The 20,665-nt window shown below is 46.2% G+C and overlaps 3 protein-coding genes and 1 pseudogene across 3 annotated transcripts; 3 read left to right on the top strand and 1 right to left on the bottom strand.

Moving 5' to 3' along the window:
• Positions 1-635: 635 nt before the first annotated feature.
• LOC136535778 (flavanone 3-dioxygenase 2-like) lies at positions 636-6,013 on the top strand. The gene is made up of 4 exons (XM_066528179.1): positions 636-964; positions 1,086-1,333; positions 4,771-5,095; positions 5,209-6,013. The coding sequence occupies exons 1-4, from the start codon at positions 770-772 to the stop codon at positions 5,449-5,451; spliced, it is 1,011 nt and encodes a 336-aa protein (XP_066384276.1). The 5' UTR covers positions 636-769; the 3' UTR covers positions 5,452-6,013.
• A 2,257-nt stretch (positions 6,014-8,270) lies between these two features.
• On the top strand, positions 8,271-10,471 carry LOC136535780 (psbP-like protein 1, chloroplastic; annotated as a pseudogene).
• Positions 10,472-11,341: 870 nt separating this feature from the next.
• Positions 11,342-13,768, top strand: LOC136535781 (uncharacterized). Its single transcript, XM_066528180.1, has 4 exons — positions 11,342-11,660; positions 11,751-11,923; positions 12,035-12,098; positions 13,069-13,768. Exons 1-4 carry the CDS (start codon positions 11,453-11,455, stop codon positions 13,275-13,277), a joined length of 654 nt encoding a protein of 217 aa, XP_066384277.1. The 5' UTR covers positions 11,342-11,452; the 3' UTR covers positions 13,278-13,768.
• Positions 13,769-16,451: 2,683 nt separating this feature from the next.
• On the bottom strand, positions 16,452-17,746 carry LOC136540757 (probable long-chain-alcohol O-fatty-acyltransferase 4). Its single transcript, XM_066532770.1, has one exon. The coding sequence runs from the start codon at positions 17,665-17,667 to the stop codon at positions 16,624-16,626; it is 1,044 nt and encodes a 347-aa protein (XP_066388867.1). The 5' UTR covers positions 17,668-17,746; the 3' UTR covers positions 16,452-16,623.
• Between the last annotated feature and the right edge of the window lie 2,919 nt (positions 17,747-20,665).

The raw sequence follows: 20,665 nt of genomic DNA on the forward strand, positions 1-20,665 counted from the left end.
CAGATCATTCACGGGAACGAAAACCGGCGAAGAGAACAGTGTGCCGTCCAACTAAACCTTTGCAACAACCCAGCAGTCTCCTATATGGCTATATAATATGCTACCGTGACCGTGATAAGGGTAGACGACACGCTGGGTTCCCTCAACTGTGCACGAGTTCCTGCCACGCCAACGCCAGAATCGCACGCCCTCACGCTCGCTGGGCGGTGATCCGCCATGCTCGGCAGCTTGGCAGGTAGCTTCAGCTCGGCACGCGACGAACGCTGAAGCTGTAGGCGGCCGCTCACATCACGCGACGCACAGTGGACAAAGAACCCGTCCCGCTGCTGCCGTCAGTGCCCTGACGTTGCCCTGCGCCGTGTCGCTGACGATCGCTCAGCGGTCTCAACCCGGTCAACTGGGAGACGAGCGGAGCACGGAACTCGAGGTCTCGCCGGCCCCACGTGTCATCTCGATCGGAGGCTGGCGACAAAAAATTGTTCGGCTGCCCACGTTCGGCCGGCTGGTTAGTTTTTTTTTTCAATCAGTGTTTTTCTTTAAAAAAAACAGCGGTTTTAGCGTTTTCCAGCTGCTACAGTGCGAAATTAATGCCAGCCGAACCGCTTCTGTGCCGCTGCTAGCTGGTAGCTGCTCATCTCGTCGTCGATCGATCACGTTGCGTGTCTATTTATTTGGACATGAGCATGGAGCACGCGGCCTAGCTGAGCCAGAGCAGACGCCGGGAGCGGGAGGGGGAGGGAGCTAGAGTGATCTAGAGCAGCTAGCGGGCATGGCGGAGCAGCTCATCTCCACGGCCGACCACGACAGGCTGCCGGACAGCTACGTCCGCCCAGAGAAGCAGCGGCCGCGCCTGCACGAGGTCGTCCCCGACGCGGAGATCCCCGTGGTCGACCTCGCCGACCCCGACCGCGCCGCCGTCGTCGTCAGGATCGCCGAGGCGTGCCGCACGCACGGCTTCTTCCAGGTGGGTAGTAGGTACGGCTTGGTAGTCTCGGTCGTCGGCTCGCCGCTGGCCGTGTGCTCGATCGTACTGATTGGGTGAGCATAAATAAATAATTCCGATCCTGTTGTCGGCCACCGCCCAGGTGCTGAACCACGGGGTGCCGGAGGAGCTGACGGCGGCGATGATGTCCGTGGCGTACGAGTTCTTCCGGCTCCCCGCGGAGGAGAAGGCGAAGCTCTACTCCGACGACCCGGGCAAGAAGATGCGGCTGTCCACCAGCTTCAACGTGCGCAAGGAGACGGTGCACAACTGGCGGGACTACCTCCGCCTGCACTGCCACCCGCTGGAGCAATACGTCCCCGACTGGCCGGACAACCCGCCATCATTCAGGTACCACTACCTGCCTTCCTGCCTCCTACCCAGCATCATATCAGAACTCAGTACTCTGCTCCAGTACCTACCCATTTGTTGCTTGTGTTGTATTCTTGCTCTGCTCCGCTGACCGCTGCTCATCGAATCCGGTGAGACGGGAAGACGACGACGGACCCTAACAAATCCATAAAAATAAGAGTGGAGAGACAGATGACCACCCCTTGACTCTTTTTTATCTCCTAGATAGACTAGACCAGATTAAGGACCAAAAGAGTAGCTTTGCTATAATTTTATTATTTAATTAAATTAAAAAGGAATAGCACAGCTTTCTTTTAAGGAAAAAAATGCATCGGAAAAAACAACTAACGAGAAACCAGCAATACCCGCAGCTAGAACACTTCAACGGAGTGGTGATTTACACGATGTGGAACATCTGGAAAGAAAGAAACAGAAGGTTCAAAACACTGCCATGGACGCAAGACTAGAGGCCTCCAAAACCAAAGAAGACATTGACTTTGGATCACGGGTCTTTAGCAGCATAACTTAGCCCCCCTCTGTTTTTTCACTAAGGGGAGAGGAGATCATTCTTCTTTCGTACCTGGGTTGTGCCCTCAAGGGCGTTTTAGGCCTTTCAGCCTTTTTGTACATAAACCTCTATCTTCCCTTAATTGAGAGACAGAGCTCCCGCTAAGTTTTTTTTTTAAAAAAAACCAGCAGCTAGAGGAACACCACCATGTAATGGGGAAAAAGCTATGCACTCCCCAAGAACCAGGAAGGTGGATCATGACACATCAGCAGCAGCAGCCAAGTGGTGTTGCACTGGCATCGCTAGACATCAGAGTGCACAATTCTGTTTGTGTGAAAACAAACCAGTAAAAAATCTACACTCAAAAGAGAAGCCAAGAACTTACATTAATATCGGTGATTCGTGAGCCATCGTTGCCGAGCTTGCATCAAATTAAATATAATGCAGCTATTGTCTCCGGCTTCCACCGAGATGGTCTGCCTCCCTCACTATGCTGATCCTCTTGCTAACTTACGGATACAATATTTAATAATCTACCGCGTGACCAGCGTGTTGCTTGTATCGGCGATTAAACGTTGATTAAGAATGTTTAGATCTCGAGTAATACCCTCAACGTACAAGTTCAGAGACATCAGACATGGAACTGCAAATCAATACTACGCCCAACCCTCCCAAAAAAGATGAAATTTTAGGTTTAGGCTGAATCCAGCTTACTTAACTTAAAGTCTATAGAAAATATTATTGACGCTTATGGCTCCAAATAAATATGCTATGAAAATATATTTAACAATCAATCTAATGATCTCATTTGATATCCTCTAATTATAAATACCATTACTTTTTGTAAATTTAATTGAATTGGAAACTATTTGAGTATTCGAAAAACCGAGAATGGTATCTTTTTGAGATATAGGGGGTCTGAGTGAGTAACTCCAAGGCGCCTAGATGACAAGCATAGGGCCGGACTGTGCTTGTCCTTCACTCTTTCAGTCTTTTTGCTAACTGCAGACAGATAGGAATCGTTTTTGTCTCCTCCTTGCTTTCATCGCGAGACCCATCACTGAAGCGCTGGACGGTGCTTCAAGGGAGGGGGAATTCGAAAGTGACTAACCACCATCACCGTACACCGTGTACCTTGGACGGCTCTACCATACCATGTGCTGGCGGCCAGTTTTAAAGCCGTTTCTAGGACAGGCAGACCTCCGTGCCGTCAGAGAAGATAAGCCGGCCGAGCCTCCAAGGAAACGGAACTACTACTCCTATATAGAGTTGCAGTATTAGGAATGGCAGTGGTCCATGCATCCATCTGAGACGCCACTTGCCCGCTGCTCCTCCAGTCAACTTGCCTAGCTTTGCACCTTTGCTGACTGCAAGTAGCTGAAAAAGTCTACTTAACCTCTGCACCTTTCATACTTGGTCTACTTCACCCCCTCACTATGAAACCGTCTGTTTTACCCCCTGAACTCTCTAAAACCGTCTATTTTACCCCTCTGGGCGGTTTTCAGCGACGGTTGATACAGTAAGCAGCGGGTCTGCTACAGTAACAGTGGGTTTTCTACAGTAAAGGTGGGTTTGAATTTTATTTATTTATTTTCGGTGAATTTTTGAAAAATCATAGTAAATCATAGAAAAATCATAAAATAAAAAAATCTAATTTTATTGGACTCCACATGAGTAGATCTACACAGTGAATATATAATACGGTATGCTTTAGTACAAATTTTTTTATAGCTTTAAATTAATTGGAAAATCCAATTTTATCTGTAATTAATTAGAATTTATCTATAACTAAGTTATACATAGTCCAGTGAGTACGGAATTTTTACTATAGTTCAAGCATACAATAATTAGCGTACCATAAAAATTTTACCATAATTGGACCATAGAAGCTACAGCTATAAATTATTCCAACTAATTACAGACAAAATTAGATTTTCCAATTAATCTAAGGCTACAGTAAAATTTTTGTACTAAAGCATACCGTATTATATATTCACTATGTAGATCTACTCATTTAGAGTCCAACAAAATTAGATTTTTTATTTTATGATTTTTCTATGATTTACTGTGATTTTTCAAAGATTCACCGAAAATAAAAGAAAGGAAATACAAACCCACAACTACTGTAGCAACCGACAGCACCGTAGCAGACCTACGGTTACTGTAGCAAAAGCCGCCGCTGAAAACCGTCCAGGGGGTACAGGAGGTAAAACAGATAGTTTCATAGTTGGGGATGAAGTAGACCAAGTATGAAAGATGAGGGGTTAAGTAGACTTTTTCCGCAAGTAGCTAGTAGTGTTGTCCATGCAGCGATCGCACCTGACGAACAGCACAGCTGGTGGCATGGACGGTGATGGCGGAGCATATTTGAGACGACAGTGAGAGAGGCCCACCCCACTGCCCTCTCTGTTTTCTTAAGAGCAAGTTTAGGGCTGGGTCTGTTTGGCATGGCACAACTCTCTCGGACTTTGGCTCTGTCTTCGTGCTAGATTAAGCTGTTCGGCGGATGGTTTCTGCGGCTGATAAGCCGATTAAAGCTGATTTGTTGTGAGAGAAAATCACTGTACCATGGTTGATGAGCCAGGCTGATAAGAACAAAGTGAACTGAAGAGCCAGAGTTGGATCGGAGGAGCCATAAAACGATAGCCTCATCGTGCTCCTGGTGTATTTCGTATTTGAGAGATCCGGAAGAATTGGAGCCATAAGAAGTTGTGCCAAACAAACAAACTCTTAGTTCCACTTTGTTAGGCTCCGACTCAATAGTAAGTGAATCCGTGATTTTGAGGCTCCACGACGATATTGCTATAGTGTCACAACGCGATGAGAGCCACACAACGCAAATAGAATATCCCGTGTGATCTTGTCCCCAGTAACAGTTTGTTTGTTGTCTGGTGGCCGGCCGGCGCTGGCAACGTCCCCGCACGTACAGGGAGACGGTGAGCGCGTACTGCAGGGAGGTCCGGGAGCTGGGGTTCAGGCTGTACGGCGCCATCTCCGAGGGCCTGGGCCTGGACGGAGGCTACATCAAGGAGACGCTGGGCGAGCAGGAGCAGCACATGGCGGTGAACTTCTACCCGCGCTGCCCGGCGCCGGAGCTCACGTACGGGCTCCCCGCGCACACGGACCCCAACGCGCTCACCATCCTGCTCATGGACCAGCAGGTGGCCGGCCTGCAGGTGCTCAAGGACGGCCGCTGGATCGCCGTCAACCCGCGGCCCTGCGCGCTTGTCGTCAACATCGGGGACCAGCTGCAGGTAGTGACCAGATCGACTGCTCGATCGATCGTCTGCCACCCACCTAGTAGTACACGTGGCAGCAGCTCAACTACTGAACCCGTGTCCTCTCTCTCTCTCTCTCCATCCTGCAGGCGCTGAGCAACGGCAGGTACAAGAGCGTGTGGCACCGCGCCGTCGTCAACTCCGACAGGCCCAGGATGTCGGTGGCGTCGTTCCTCTGCCCCTGCAACGACGTGCGCATCGGCCCCGCCGCCAAGCTCGTCACCGGCGACACGCCGGCCGTCTACAGGGACTACACCTACGCCGAGTACTACGCCAAGTTCTGGAGCAGGAACCTGGACCAGGAGCACTGCCTCGAGCTCTTCAGGACCTAGCAGCACCTGCGTACACGGTAGTAGCAGAGGAGGAACAGCAACATAGTAGACGCTTCTCTTTCATTTAGCTTTTCGGTTTTGTTCATTCGGTGGCCGACTGGCCGTGCATGTAGTACTAGCATGTATACGCAACACCTCTACTCTAGTAGTTTGTTCGTTAGAATTGAACTTGCCGAATCAATCAAAAACTGTGTGTACCCCTCGTCAGCTTCCCCTCCTAGGACTAGGAGTACAAGAATTCACGGCGGGGTCTGTAAAATTGTACTAGTGTCAGATGGCCATGTGGGCTGGTTTGACCTTTTTTGTTGGGCTTTTAAGCTCTTGGCAGTACAGCCCATGTACCATTTTTTTTTTTGTAGTTAATTTATCGGAATCGTCGTGGCCTTCCGGGAAGACAACCTGCCTGCTTGTCGCTGCAGCTTCTTTGGTTGTGGCTGTGGCTGGCTGATGTGGTCAACGTTTTCACAGGCTATTCTCTTCGTCTGCACCCTTATATCTATTAATTTGTATGGGCTATGAGTGTTTTTTACATAGGTAATGTAGTTTCAAGCTAGGTAATGTATGTTTATTTGTTTCAACTGCATTTATATCCTCTTTTCTCATTTTTAAGCCTCTTTATATTGTAAATTTATTATATTTCATCATTTTCTTTGCTGTTTATAGTATATCTTATAGCTTCCTCGCAAATTTTTTTTGTAGCTATTTTTACTTCAAATTCTGCGACAAGAACGAAAACTTGTTCGCACAACATAATTTGATTCTCTGCAAAGAATTTTTATATATGTTTACTAATGGAAACAAAGGGGAACTTTGATTATTTCTACAACATAGCATGGATATTTTGAATATAATGCCAAATATTTTTATTTATTGAAACATTGTTCATGCAAAGCTAGAATTTTTTTGCTATGAAGGCTAGAATGATTTCCTCATAAAGACAAAACATTTTCTCGTGAAACTATAACATTTTCTCAAAAAGCCAAAATATTTTTATCAGAACTTACATTTTCTGAGCAAAATCACTTATGTTTACAAAAAAAAGTACTTTTGTTCAAGCCTGGGTATTTTTTATTTAAGCTAGAGCATGTTTCTTGGAAGGGCGATAGAGCATTATTTCATTGAGGTATATCATTTATTCAGAAACAATCAGGGTGCATTTTGAAAATTTTGATTTGCATGAATAACCACTGACATAGATACTATTGAGATATGTATAGACAGAATAAATCTATATCTATACTCAATACTAAAGAGGCAAAATTTCTGCCACCAAAATTTTTTTCGTCCAACCTACTAATCCGCCTCGGTCTCGTCATCGCCTCCCTCCTCCGCCCGAAAGACCGTCGTCTGATTCTGGCGACCAAAGAACGAGAAAGAGTTGAAGGAGGCATTAGAAACAAATAAAGGGTTCCAGATGCAAAGATACCAGAGACAGAAAATAGTGAAAAGGGCTTAACGGTTTTAGAAACAAATTTAGGGTTCCTACTGCAAAACTTTCTTTTTCTTTTTTCGCTTATGCCTGTTGTGGTGGGTCTCGGATTCGGCCCCTGGCTGGGCTAGCTACGTAGTCTGGGCCAAAGCCCATGGCTTAGCAGTAGCCCTTTTCCTTTCTTTTTTGTTTTCTTTTCTTTTAAACCAGTTGAGAATTCTAAAAATCATACAAAATTACTAGAAAAATAAAAAAAATACCAAATCAGTTATTTTACACTCGCTTTGACTAGGGCTACACATTAAACAGATAATATCATATGCTTTAGTATAAAGATTTTGTTGTATCTATAGGTCTATGCTTTTATATAATTAATTTTCTCAATTTACCTATACCTAATTATATGTATATTAAAGAACCAAAATTTCAACCTCTTTTTTGGGGCCACCTTCCCCTAACTACCCTGATAATGTAGCTTCTTTCGTCCGGACTTATATAACCCATGCTCATGCGAGGTTAGAACAACTCACATCTAGCATGATACGGAAGTTCGATTTCAAGATGTATTGTGTTGTGTATATTATGCGGACTCATGAGCTATGCTTATACGAGTTAGAACAACTCACGTCTAAAGACGATTAAGTTGAATGTGAGCCAATGATGGCAGCTTAAACTTGGTTCGGGTAATTGGAGGGTCGCCAGAGGCCAGATCTGTCCACAGCCAGTGGCTAGCTGGCGCGGCTGGGGACAAGCTGTGGGGAAGCAAGTGCCGGCTAGGTGCAATTACAATCCCCACCCTAACCCTAAATGGTGCGGACTCATGTCGCCAGTGAGTAGCTGGTGGTAGGTTGATAGTGGCCACGCTTGACCTGAATCGATATAAGGAGCTAGAACAAAGAAAGTGGCACACATGACGAAAAAACCGAAGAGAGGAAGAAACAATTTGCTACTGAATACGGAAAGTTAGTTGGAGAAGAATTTTAACAACTTCTTATTTGTAACTCGGTGAGTGTGAAACTGTCTCTCCTTGTGCCACCGGCAACGTAATAGATTATTCTCTCGTTGCAACATACAGGTATGTTTGCTAGTATAAATAAAGTACTCAGTAAGAAATACAAGAAACCGAGAAAGAAAATAGAAAATAGAAAACAGAAAACGAGCTGATTTTTTTTTCTTCCAAAAAAATGGGTTTCTCCGGTCCCGCCTCCCGCATTGGGCCAGGCCGGGGTGGCTGCTGGACCAGGCGGAGCCGATCAGGGCCCCGCGCCGCTGTCCAGGCCCAACTCGCGCATGGCTCGGCTCCGGCTCGGCGTCACGCGTCGTGTGGACCAGAAAGGGAGCGAAATCCTACTCGGCGCACGGAGTCCGCAAGCTGCTTTTCGTCGCTTCGCTTTCGCTCACCCCCATGGCCACGGCCGTGCCCGCCGCCTCCCTCCGCGCGCCGTCGTCCTCTCCCGCGGTCCGCCGCACGCCGCCTTGGGGCCGGAGCCCCGTCGCTGCGCAAGCGGCATTGCGCCGTCGCGCCCGTCGCCGCCGCCTGCGGCCCCGCTCCGCCGCGGCAGCTCGACAACGGTTGGTACCCCCCACCGCCGCTTCTCCTGAGCAGGATTGCGTCTCCCTCCCTGCCCCCATACCTTTATGGCGTCTCGCTTTACCGACGTTGCTGTGTGACCTGCCTGACGCAGAGGAGGCGGCTAGCTCCGGACGGCGGCGGGTGCTTGTGGCCGGTGCCGCCGCGTTCCTCTCCCGGCCTAATCCGGCCGTATGTGAGTTGCTTCTTCGAATTTACTTCACTATCGCCTTAGACTGCTTCGCCTTCTGCAGCGTTGCGTGCTTTGATTGATGTACACTGGCCGCTCCGTGGGAGACGAGCTTGCACTGTGAATGGTTTATTTGATCAAAACTGCGCCTCTGAGTGCGATTCTGATCTGGTATAGTCGCAGCAGAGGCTAAGAAAGGGTTCCTGCCTGTCGTCGACAAGAAGGCTGGTTACTCCTTCCTCTACCCGTTCGGATGGGAGGTGACAAACACATTCTTGTATTAATTATTGTCCTTGATTGATTGAAGAGAAAGAAACACAATTTGGCTTAGTTTTTTTTGGCTGCACGATGTATTTTATCATGATGTGTGTGAGGCTAATCACATTATCCTATCCAGGAAGTGGCTGTGCAAGGGCAAGACAAGGTGTACAAAGATGTGATAGAGCCTCTGGAGAGTGTGAGCGTCAACTCTATTCCCACTAGCAAGGAGGATATTCGTGATCTTGGTCCTCCGGATAAGGTTTGCTATTATCTTTTCCTTAATCCATAAATAAACTGGGATAGTCCGTAGTTATCTAGTGGAAAGGGTCCAATTTCGATTTATTAACTGCTATTTTCCAGGTTGCCGAGGCTTTGATAAAAAAAGTTTTGGCGCCACCAACACAAAAGACAAAGTTAATTGAGGCGAAAGAGGTGTGCCTTCCTTCCAATTTGCTGTGCTTCATCTAACTATTCCTGTTAATATTCATGGACACCAGTGCATGTCAAATCTTTGAGGATTGGGGAATGATGATTTATGACATATCATGGTTCTTTAAAAAAATTCATTCAGGCATGCTAATTGGTTTATGTGGACAGCATTATAAAAGACTGAATGAACTTAGTTGGTGCTGATTGACGAATCTTTCTGAGTTCATTCTATTATTAGGTCGAGCATTAAGCTGAACAGCTACTCTCTGAAAATAACATGTACTAATGAATGGTTTACACCTACAGCATTTATTGAAATTTGTTGCCTGGTTTCCATGTTTCAACTGGTATGCTGAGCTAATAAAAGATTTGGTAGTCTGTTACCAACTTGAAAGTACAGGTGACAATATGACAGATAAAACATATCGGTACCACCGTAAACTAGCTAGTACTTCTCCCATTTGTATTAGAATCAATTTGTTATTTGTGGAACATCATGTTCTTCACATTGACCATGCTATTCTGTTCTTGAAAGATATATTTTGGTACTTATGTTGTTAATTTACAAGATGTGTTTTGTCATGCAGAATGATGTTGATGGGAGAGCTTACTACACTTTTGAGTTCACAGCTCAGGCTCCAAACTACACCAGACATGCACTTGGTGCTATTGTAATTGCAAATGGTATGACCTTCCACCTGTGATCTTCTCTGTCAGTAAGATGTTCTATTAGTAGTTAATATCTCGACCTTGTAACTGGAAAACTGTACGAATGGTGTAGCTGGTCACTGCCAATATACTGTTTTCTAATTGAGTGGGAATACTGCAGGTAAATTTTTCACATTGACTACTGGAGCAAACGAGAGAAGATGGGAAAAGATGAAGGATAGGCTGCATACAGTGGTGGATTCCTTCAAAATTGAAAATAGAATATGAGATTGAAAATAGAATATGAGGAATGCCTGAGTTGCTGTGCTGTTTTTCCTTTGTTGATTTGCTTTCTTTCAGAGCTGCAATGGCGAGATTTCAGTAGTAAATGTCGGGAATGTGGATTACGCTGTTCTGTTTCATTTCGGAATGTTTGTTACAGAGATTTGAGCAACATTTGTTTGTACTTTATGTATAATATCTTTTCACCTTCGGTACTGTGATCCTTGAAGTTAGGAGGTCCAGACCTCTGCTGTGTAAATCTGTGGAAAATAAGCAATAGAAAGGCTTCAGTCGTGAAAACAAGGAAATCATGAGTATATGGAGAGCTAGAATTCCAATGAAGATCAAGTTTTTCCTCTGGTCTATATACTCAGACTGCCTCCCCTCGGCAGAACAGCTGGTTAAGAGAAATTGGCCTGGAGATGAACATTGCAAAGTGTGTGGACAAATAGAGACATCCCAACATATCTTTTTTGAGTGTTATAGTGCAAACTATTGTTGGTGGACATATCATGATGCACTTTCTTGGTCACAAACACCTACAAGCCTTCAACAATTTCTAAATCTTAGTAGTGGTAGAGGAGATGTTCCTAATTCAAAGATGCTCTTTATCTTAGCTTGTATATGTTGGAGTCTTTGGCTAATTCACAATGACTATGTCTTCAACAACAAAATCATAACGAGCCCTAATGTAGTGATCCATCGATCAATAATTTTTCTGCAGAAGTGGAGCATTCTACTCAAGGAGAAGGAAAGAGGCTGGATTTTGAAGACAGTGGAAAAGCTATCAAGACATTTGGTGCTAAACGCCCAAGACTAGTGGTGTAGAATCTGTTATGCAAGGATTTAATAAATAAGCTCTGATGAACCTTTTTTTTAGCTGCTATCTGAATTGTGTTGCGTTAGAGGGGTGTGCCTTCAGCGCTTGTAAGACTGATTGTAAGCTGGTTTCCCAAGCAAACTCTCTGCTTTCTATAAAGCGGGACCAATCGGTCTTTGGTCTCAAAAAGACGTTTCCCTTGTGAGAAGGCGTATCCAAATGGGGAGTGCCCTGCCCCCTCCTGCGGATTAGATAGGACTAGGAGGCAGGGAGCAAGCAGCAGAGCAGAGGGAAGAACACCTCACCGCTACACTGCTCCTTCGCGGCGCTGCTTATCTCCCGCTCCCGGCTCCCCTCCTCCACCGCGCCGCGATGAACACAGCCATGGCCACCACTTCCTTATCCCTCCAAGGCCGCCCTTCCCATACCCCCACCAGGAAGCTCTTCTCCCCGTTCCTCGGCGCCCCCGCGTCCTTCCTCCGGCCGCTGGCGCCCGCGCCCGCCGCCGGCCCCTCCTCTCGGCGGACGCTCGCCGTCAGGGCCATGGCGCCGCCCAAGCCGGGAGGCAAGGCCAAGAAAGGTCCGTGCACCCTCTCTAGGCCGGCGTCGTCAGCATTCCTGCCGCATGAGGGATGACGTTCTTGCGCCTAACCCCTTTGTTGTCCTGCAGTGGTAGGCCTTATAAAGCTGGCCCTCGAAGCCGGCAAGGCGACGCCGGCGCCGCCCGTCGGCCCGGCGCTTGGTGCCAAGGGTGTCAACATCATGGCGTTCTGCAAGGAGTACAATGCCAAGACGGCCGACAAGCCTGGCTACATCATCCCCGTCGAGATCACCGTGTTTGATGTGAGTGAGACTAACGATGTCCGTCCCACTTTGGGCGCTTGTCTGAGAATCGATTGCTAATGTGGAGTTATGGTTCTCGTAATACTGGTTCATTTGCTTCGCATTTTGCAGGATAAGAGCTTTACCTTCGTCTTGAAGACCCCTCCGGCTTCAGTCCTGCTACTCAAGGCTGCAGGTGCACACCCTGTACTTTAGCTTGAATCTATTCTTCAGAGTTTTCTGGTGCATTCATCAAATTGCCCAAATTTTGTAGCCAAATTTGCCATGCCAATGATTTGGCAAGCCAAAGTTAGGTAAAAAATTTGCCATAGATTTGACAAGCTAAATGCGAGAAGTTGGCAAGTTTTGGTAGCCAACCAAATAATAGCCAAAATCATGGCTAGCCAAATATTTGGTTTGACATATTTTGGAAGCTAACCAATCATGCCCTATAAGACTATAAAAGCAATACGACATGAAGGAAAAGGAATGGTATTTATGGTTTGTGCAAGTGTACCACATTGGATTAGGCAATTAGCGATCCGGTTTGTAACTCTTTTAGATATTATTAAGTTCAGTCAGTTCCTGATCCCTCAAAAAAAAAGTTCAGACATTCCACATTGTTTTTTTTTTTCACATGTTTGTATAACAGCGAATGCAACTGCAATTCAATTTAGTTTGAGCAGTCGACAGTTGTTCAATGATTCAGTGTTGGGTGTTGGTAACAGTAACTTGGTATTTTTTTATTTGCTGTCTTTGAACTCTAGCTTTCCATTTCCAATTCACATGAACTCATGCAACAATTCATTGTTTTGGATGTTCAGCCTTGATAAATAAGATTCTTCTAGAAAGAGGAATTTTATTCTGTTCTAAGTACATTCACTCACAAGTCACTACACATAAATACATAATATATGTTTGCATGTTAATTAAGGTATAGCCATGAACTATGGGCTGCAGAGAATGAATGTCGCAGCATCAGTACCTGCAAATGCATATGCTGGTGTCAGACAGCCAGCTTTCTATGTTAGAGCATATGTTCTCTTTTCCATTTGGTCCCTTATATGTTCTCGTGATAACAAATCCTCGTTCTTAGGACAGAAAATGGTTCGAAAGAGCCACAATGGTTCCTTACATTATTATTGTCTGAATCTTGGTTCTTATAGGTGTCGAAAAAGGTTCGAAAGAGCCACAGCGAGCGAAGGTGGGAAAAGTAACAGCGGATCAAGTGCGTGCAATAGCTCAAGAGAAGTTACCGGACTTGAACTGCAAGAGCATCGACTCTGCTATGAGGATCATCGCTGGCACCGCCGCTAACATGGGCATCGATATCGATCCTCCAATCCTTGTGAAGAAGGAAAAGGTCCTCTTATAGTATGTTTTGCTGGCACACGCAGATCATCCCACCAATGGCCATTTGTAGATTATGTTTTCCTTTTTTGCTCATCAATTCGCTGTGCCTACTTGAAGTTTTCCTCTAGTTCCATTGTTCCAATGACCTTGTTCCACAGTCTTATCATCTGGTGTAGAGCTTCAACTTTTCCTTGCAAAATCATTGTAAAAGGGGGTATCCCAAGCCTAGGGCCCTCGGGCCTTGGGCCATGGCCGTGCACCAAAATTATCTTGGGTGGCTCAGGGGCGGGCGCGCCTTCCTGGGCCTGCGCGGCCCACCAGCCTGCCTCCTTTTCTTGGAGTGAGAGAATCCATCGAGTAATGAAGATGTTAACTTATAGTACAAGCAAGAGAACTCTTAAAAGAAAGAAACCTACTGCTCTATCATTGACAAATATCTTTTAGTCTATAGCCCTACCTAGGGGGACTCACACTCGCTAGAAGGCAAAAGTACGTCTCCCACGTCTCTCTCTCTCTCTCAAAGAATATCTACCCACTTGATCACCCATTGCACGTTTCACGGCCTCGTGCGACTGGTCCGTCCGCCCCACTTAGCATTTGCCGCCGCAGCCATCTCCCCGCACGCACCCCCCTTTTGTTGTTCGCTTCTCGCTCCTGCCCGTCGCGCATGCCCATTCGTGCCTCTCGCTCCTTGCTCCCGCAGTCCCAACTGTTGCGCGCCCACCCGCGCTGCTCGCTCCTGCACCGTTGGGCGCGTCACCCGCCTCTGCTTGTGCTCGGGTGTCGTTGCGCGCCTCAGGTCGATCCCCGGGCTTGCCATGAGTGTGACCTGTGCTGGTGGTGCTCGCACCCCGAGGCATCCAAGTGTTTCATCTGCTTCAGTCGTATGTTGCATCCAAGTATTTCATATTTCAAAGGTAGAGAGTCATGGGGGCACGGCCTGGGCGCCGAGGATAAGGCGCAGCGAGCCGTGGGCTCGCGGTCGTGGCGCGCAGTGCACCTAGGATCATACGGAAGGAGCGTGCCCTCATGCCGGCTCTCAGGTCCCGCCCGCCTAGAGATGGAGAAGGGGGTCAGGGGGAAGGAGCGGCAGGCACGGCCTTTTCCACGAGCGCACGTGACGAAGGAGGCGTGAGAGTTTGGACATACGCTTTTGCCTAGACGTGCCTCTCGCTCCTTGCTCCCGCAGTCCCAACCGTTGCGTGCCCACCCGCGCTGCTCGCTCCCATTCGTGCCTCTTGCTCCTTGCTCCCGCAGTCCCAACCGTTGCGCGCTCACCCGTGCTGCTCGCTCCCACGCCGTTGGGCGCGTCACCCGCCTCTGCTTATGCTCATGGTGCCATTGCGTGCCTCAGATCGATCCCCGGCCTTGCCATGAGCGCGACCTATGCTGGTGGTGCTCGTACCCCGAGGCCGGAATCAACCGGCCCTAGCCTCCCCTCCCATATGTTGCAATATATGTTTCAAGTGTTTCAGATGTTTTAGAGGTTTGTTGTAGGTGTTTTGTATGGATGTTGCAAAAGTAGATCGGGATGTTGCATAGGTTGCAAGTGTTTTAGAGGCATGTTGCAAGTGTTTCAGAGGCATGTTGCAAGTGTATGTTCAAAATGTTTCATCTGTTTCAGACGTATGTTGTAAGCGTTTTTTATCTGGATGTTGCACATGTTTCACACCTATATTGCAAGAGTATGTTCGAAATGTTTCAACTGTTTTAGTCTTATGTTGCAATAAGTGTTTTCATGTTGCAATTTGTAAATATTTTATTTGGATGTTACATATGTTTCACACACATGTCGCAATTGTATGTTTCAAATGTTTCATCTGCTTCAGTCGTATGTTGCATCCAAGTGTTTCATATTTCAAAGGTTGAGAGTCATGGGGGCACGGCCTGGGCGTCGGGGGATAGGGCGCGGCGAGCCGTGGGCTCGCGGTCGTGGCGCGCAGCGCACCTAGGATCATACAACGGAGCATGCCCTCATGCCGGCTCTCAGGTCCCGCCCGCCTAGAGATAGAGGAGGGGGTCAAGGGGAAGGAGCGGCAGGCACGGCCTGTTCCACAAGCGCACGTGACAGAGGAGGCGCGAGCGTTTGGACATAAGCTTTTGCCTGGACGTCTGGGCGCTGGTATCCTCTCTGCAAGTCACGTCCGAAATGGGCCCTTGGCCTTGGGCCGTGGCCTTTAGCGCCATTACGATTGCGTATCACAATTGGTCCGAGAGAGCAGGGTGTTACATTATGAGAATACGGCAAGACTAAGGGCGCACACAAGCCACAAGGCCACAATTGCAGTGACGACATATAACTATCGTGTCATTTTTTGTATAACTTTTTATTACTACTGCGTTGGGTCTACTCTTTTACTGTTTTCGGTACTAAGGTGGTTCATGCGCAGTTCCACAACTATTGGCATACCAAACTTATTTATGTATATGCTAGAGTTATTTTGATGTTAAACTTTGTCATAAATATGACGAGTGATTTGCTAGCCACACCTTTTGTAATTGCAACATTTTGTCTAACTTTAGTTATGATAAAATAAGACATTAACCTAGGAAGTAATAAGGTAGCGTCCCACATGACCACATGTAACTCGCTCACATTGTTTAGTAGACACACCCCATGCAAACGCTAAAATATAAGGTCAACACTCCTAAAGACAATATTCACATGCATACCTACTATTAATGTATGTCACCAAACCAAATATGATAATCAGGAAGAGTTATACGTGTCATTTGTCTTACCACATAATATGTTGTAAAATTATTTGGACTACCTTATATTTTAGGATGGAGAGACTACATAACTTGTTCTAGATTTTTTTAAATACCTTATATTTTATAATGAAGGAAATACATTACTAAATAATTCTTATAATATACAGATTTTGAGCCACACGTAGTGATTTTGTGAGAGGCAGAGCAGCTGGAGCGGCTATAAAATTAGTTGCCCTGTAGGGTGTTTGGGACTGCTCCATAAACTTCATCATGGAATAGCTCCACAAAAACTTAGAATTTGTGGAGCATCCCTTTAGATACACTCATAGCTCCACCATTTTCCTCGAACAGAGCACATGGAGCTGAAACCGTTTGGCTAAAAAAACATATAACACTGAAAAAATATAAAGCGGAGAAGTTCCAAACAACCCCTATGCCCAGTATTTTGACCCGCTTGCATCCCTCCCAACTATCATATCACCCCTGTCATCCGGATCTGAAAGACGATGTGTATTTAATTACGGAAAGTTGACAGCCACGATCACAGCTCATCACTAAAGAAACACTATTAGCGCATCCACCAACCACATCACGACAACCGTCGGATCTAAATCCTGCGGTAGAGATTTGCATGCCGTTTCGTTTGCTCAAGGTCACATGGTTGACGAGACGAGATCTGTGGCGCCGGCGAGCCGCCGGGCGGCCTGCTCCATGAGCTCCACCATGCCCTGGCACTCCTGCAGCACCATCTCGTCAAGGCCGCCCTTGACCATGGCCGGGAAGAAGAGCCAGAACCCCGTCCCGGCCACGAAGGCCAGCGTGAGCGGCACGGCGGCGGCCCGCGGCGGGCGCCACCACCCGGCATGCGACGCCCACCAACCTTCGGCGGCCGCGCACGCCCCGTGCAGGAGGAAGAAGGTGGTCACCTCGCCGCTCGGCGTGCTCCACATGATGTAGTAGAACATGAGCTCGTGCATGAGGCCGGACACGAGGAACGTCGCCAGGACGCCGGCCGCGCTGCCGAGGCGCGCGCGGACGGGGCGGAACACCGACGGCCGGAGGATGGACGGCACCATGAGGTTCCACCGCCGGCCCCAGAAGTCACGCAGCGACGAGGCCAGGTAAGGGCGGTCCACCTGCGGCTCCATCTCCATCCCGAGCAGGTCGTGTATCAAGGTGTGGACGGTGGCGAGGAGGAGATCCAGGGAGAAGTAGATGTGCAAGGTGTAGAGGACGAGGAGCTGGTACCTGCTCATCGAGCTCTTGAACTGGTACGCGTAGATGACGCCCGGGATGACGGCGCCGGAGAGGAGTATCCTCGCCGGGCCACGGACGGGAGCTTGGCTCTTCTCTTTGGACTGCCGCCGGAGCTTGACGGGGAGGGAGGCCGAGCAGACGAAGTGGGAGAGGCGGAGGGAAGGGTCGAGGGGCCCAATGCCGGCGGCGAGGAGGAGCAGCTTGAAGGAGCCGAGCCAGGCGAGGAAGAAGCCCGAGGTGCCCCGGAACGTAGACGTCGAGAAGGCGAAGGGGATCGCGCAGAGGAGCGCGACGACGGGCAGGAGCGCCAGTAGACGAGGCGCGCCTGGCCGGAGACGCGCCGCGGCGAGGCGGGCGTACGACATCGCCACCCACACCGCCGCGGAGACCTTGACGAGAGCGCCGACCTCGCCGTCCATTAGCGCCGTCACCATGCCCATGTGGATGGTTGGACGGAGACACAGAAATCGATGGGCTCTCTGCTACTGCTGCTGCTGCTGCTGCTGAGGTTCTGTGGTGCCTTCCGTTTCCGTGGCTTCCGCGGTGGTGTCTGTGACGTCGCACCGCCGTTTCTTTTGTCCCGTTTTCTTTTTCTCATATAAAACGATGAACTTGAAGACATCAGTGGGCTCCTTTTACCATTTTTATATACTCCTTCCGTCCATAAAAGAATGCAATTATAGAAAATGTGTCGGTCAAACTTATTCAAGTTTAACCAAATTTATAATAAATAGTATTAATATTTATGCTTCCAAATAAATTTATTATAAAAATATATTTATAACTAATCTAAGTGTACTTATTTTGTATCATGAATGTTAGTATTATGCTATATAAAATCCAGTAAGAGTTTAAGTGGCTTGACTTCTCAAAAAAATGAGAATTATATTCTTTTGTGGACGGAAACAGTAGTATGTTAGCACTACTCATACTCGTCAGTAAACTTGAATTACTAGGAAAAGATAAATAAAAACAATTCTCCTATATGGCTGTATTTGAGGGGCCTGATTTTTGTTATTGTTTAGACAACATATATTTTGTCATTACTTAACTATAGAAAAAATATAAGTTAACTCTCGTGAGTTTTTTTTCCTTATACTAGAAAAATACCCCATATGTAGTCGTGGAAATAGCAAATAAAACTATACTAGTTATATTTACTTATATGAACAAATAAATATCATAATACATGTTAGTGCATGATTTAGCACTCTGATGTAGACAACCAAATTATGTTAGTAAATGATGTGGTGTGATAGAACCGCCCGAAATAACACGTTTTTAGAGGCGTTCGTCTTTCACTAGACACTAAGCATCTCAAAAGTTAGCTACATCGGACAGTTCCATCGAGCCCACCCAAGAGAGAACTCGAAACAATCCACATTTTACATTCAGAATCCAATAATGAGTACGAGCTTACAATACTTAGTCTATTTCATACAACAAGAGTTCTTAGAAATTATTTATTACAATACCAGAGTTTAGAGTGCAATAATTAAACAACGGATAAAAATAAGCATCTAGTGAAAAAGATACAAGGATCTATTTGTGCCCACCAGAAGAATTCTCCACACAAGAGCTACTCCTCAAGTTGCACCTGCAATAGGGGTAAAATAAACCCTAAGTACACAAATGTACTCTCAAAACTTACCCGACTAGTAGAAATAATTTTCCGACTCCAAAGAATATGATATGCAATATGGGTTTGTTATTTTTTTTTGTTTGCGAAAAGCATTACTAATAGTTTATCCTTATAGTTAAGTTTTACTAGTAGTCATGATTACTTCATAGCTAACCATTCTAGGTAAGCACCTATTCTACTTTCAAGCAAGGGTTGAACCATCAGAACCATTTTATTATCTTTCATCTTCCAGTTCTTACTATGGTGCTAAACCATAGCCTAGTCATACCGTCTCACGGAAACGACGATTCATGAACCAATGTATCCCAGCTAGGTACCCCAAAACATATGCCCAGTTTGTACCCCAGACACAAACAAGACCAACCCATTCCACTCCTATCATGGGGTCCAGGTCCCTGTCCAAACTTGGACTCCAAACCCCTACACTTGAGATTCGATCTTAGAATGGTGCTTAGACCTCTATCTTTCCCCGCCTCTAATCAGTCGGTCCGAAAAGAGCTAGAACCCATGATAAGAGCGTAATGAGCCTTCCTGCTCCCATAAGCAAATATGTGCTCAGAATAATAAGTCTGTGACCTGACTACCATCCACAACAACAGACAGTCCTTAATCGACATGAACAGGAAAAACAGTGTAACCAAGCTAAGCCCCGTTGGCTGCAGAATACAACCTATTACACCCACCAATATCCATACCATATCCCTGTTATGTCTCCATTTTTTTCATCATTTTATTATGAGAGTAATTATAATAATCACCTATTGTGAGTAATGACATGTTACTCACACTACCGAAAATCTAAGCATAGCAGCTATTCGAACCTGCACTAGTAGGACTCATAGGACAGTTATACCTATGCATGTGGTTTCATAAAATTCATGTAACGTAAATGCACATCACATATATATATTCAATGATTATAAAAAATAAGAGTTATGCACCAGGGCTTGCCTTGGGCAGGCACGGTGTTAGCTGAGTCAGTCAGTGGCATCTCTAGGACCTCCTCCTGTACGAGAATTTCCTTCTCATACTCCTCGATGATCTCCTCGAACTCATAATCTTCGATGGTCATGATCTTCGCCAACTCGTTCTCTACATGCATACGATGATGATGCAACACTTAGCATTTGTGCAACAACAACTCTTAAAATAAGAATACGCATACTAAGCTACTAAGCTAGCTCTAATAAGTAAGATACTAAGCTAACTATCATCTTTACTAAGCAAAGTATTAGGTTCAACTAACAAACACCTAGCTTTACAAATGAAGGATATATCTTTATTTCTACTAATGATTTAATGTATATTTGAAACAAAGAGCATTTAACTACCCTAATGTTTAGTCTATTCTAAAGCTATAAAAATTACAGTAAGCACATAATAATACCATGAAACTACTATAAAATTTTTAGGACTAAAACTATCACCAATTTACCACAAAAATTCCTACAATAATTAATTTAATAATATTGAGCACTCTCAAATTATTTAATAGCTCCTGATATCAACATGTATATATATAAACTAAATACACTAACAGATAGAGCATATTTTAGGAACCTAACAACATTTGTTTCATAATTTTTGGACACCTATATGATTTTATATGATTTATCAAAGATCAACTCAAAAATTAAATTAGACAACTATTTCTAATTCCTTATGAAAAAGAAAAATGAATTCTCCCGTGTAGCCCACACGCGCAGCCCAAGCGACGCAGCATGCGCGAGCGTACAACGGCCATCGGTATGGCCCACTCAAGGCCGGTCCACGCGGAGACAGCCCGCGCTAGGGAA

The sequence above is a fragment of the Miscanthus floridulus genome, chromosome 2, assembly GCF_019320115.1.
Source record: "Miscanthus floridulus cultivar M001 chromosome 2, ASM1932011v1, whole genome shotgun sequence".
Classification (NCBI taxonomy): Eukaryota; Viridiplantae; Streptophyta; class Magnoliopsida; order Poales; family Poaceae; genus Miscanthus; species Miscanthus floridulus.

Excerpts from the sequence above, each read along its gene's own strand:
- LOC136535778 (XM_066528179.1), top strand. The coding sequence starts at position 770 with ATGGCGGAGCAGCTCATCTCCACGGCCGACCACGACAGGCTGCCGGAC. Across the intron at positions 965-1,085 it reads GCACGCACGGCTTCTTCCAG|GTGCTGAACCACGGGGTGCC; the intron begins GTGGGTAGTAGG and ends GCCACCGCCCAG. Across the intron at positions 1,334-4,770 it reads GACAACCCGCCATCATTCAG|GGAGACGGTGAGCGCGTACT; the intron begins GTACCACTACCT and ends CCGCACGTACAG.
- LOC136535781 (XM_066528180.1), top strand. The coding sequence starts at position 11,453 with ATGAACACAGCCATGGCCACCACTTCCTTATCCCTCCAAGGCCGCCCT. Across the intron at positions 11,924-12,034 it reads TCGAGATCACCGTGTTTGAT|GATAAGAGCTTTACCTTCGT; the intron begins GTGAGTGAGACT and ends CGCATTTTGCAG. Across the intron at positions 12,099-13,068 it reads CCTGCTACTCAAGGCTGCAG|GTGTCGAAAAAGGTTCGAAA; the intron begins GTGCACACCCTG and ends TGGTTCTTATAG.
- LOC136540757 (XM_066532770.1), bottom strand. The coding sequence starts at position 17,667 with ATGGGCATGGTGACGGCGCTAATGGACGGCGAGGTCGGCGCTCTCGTC.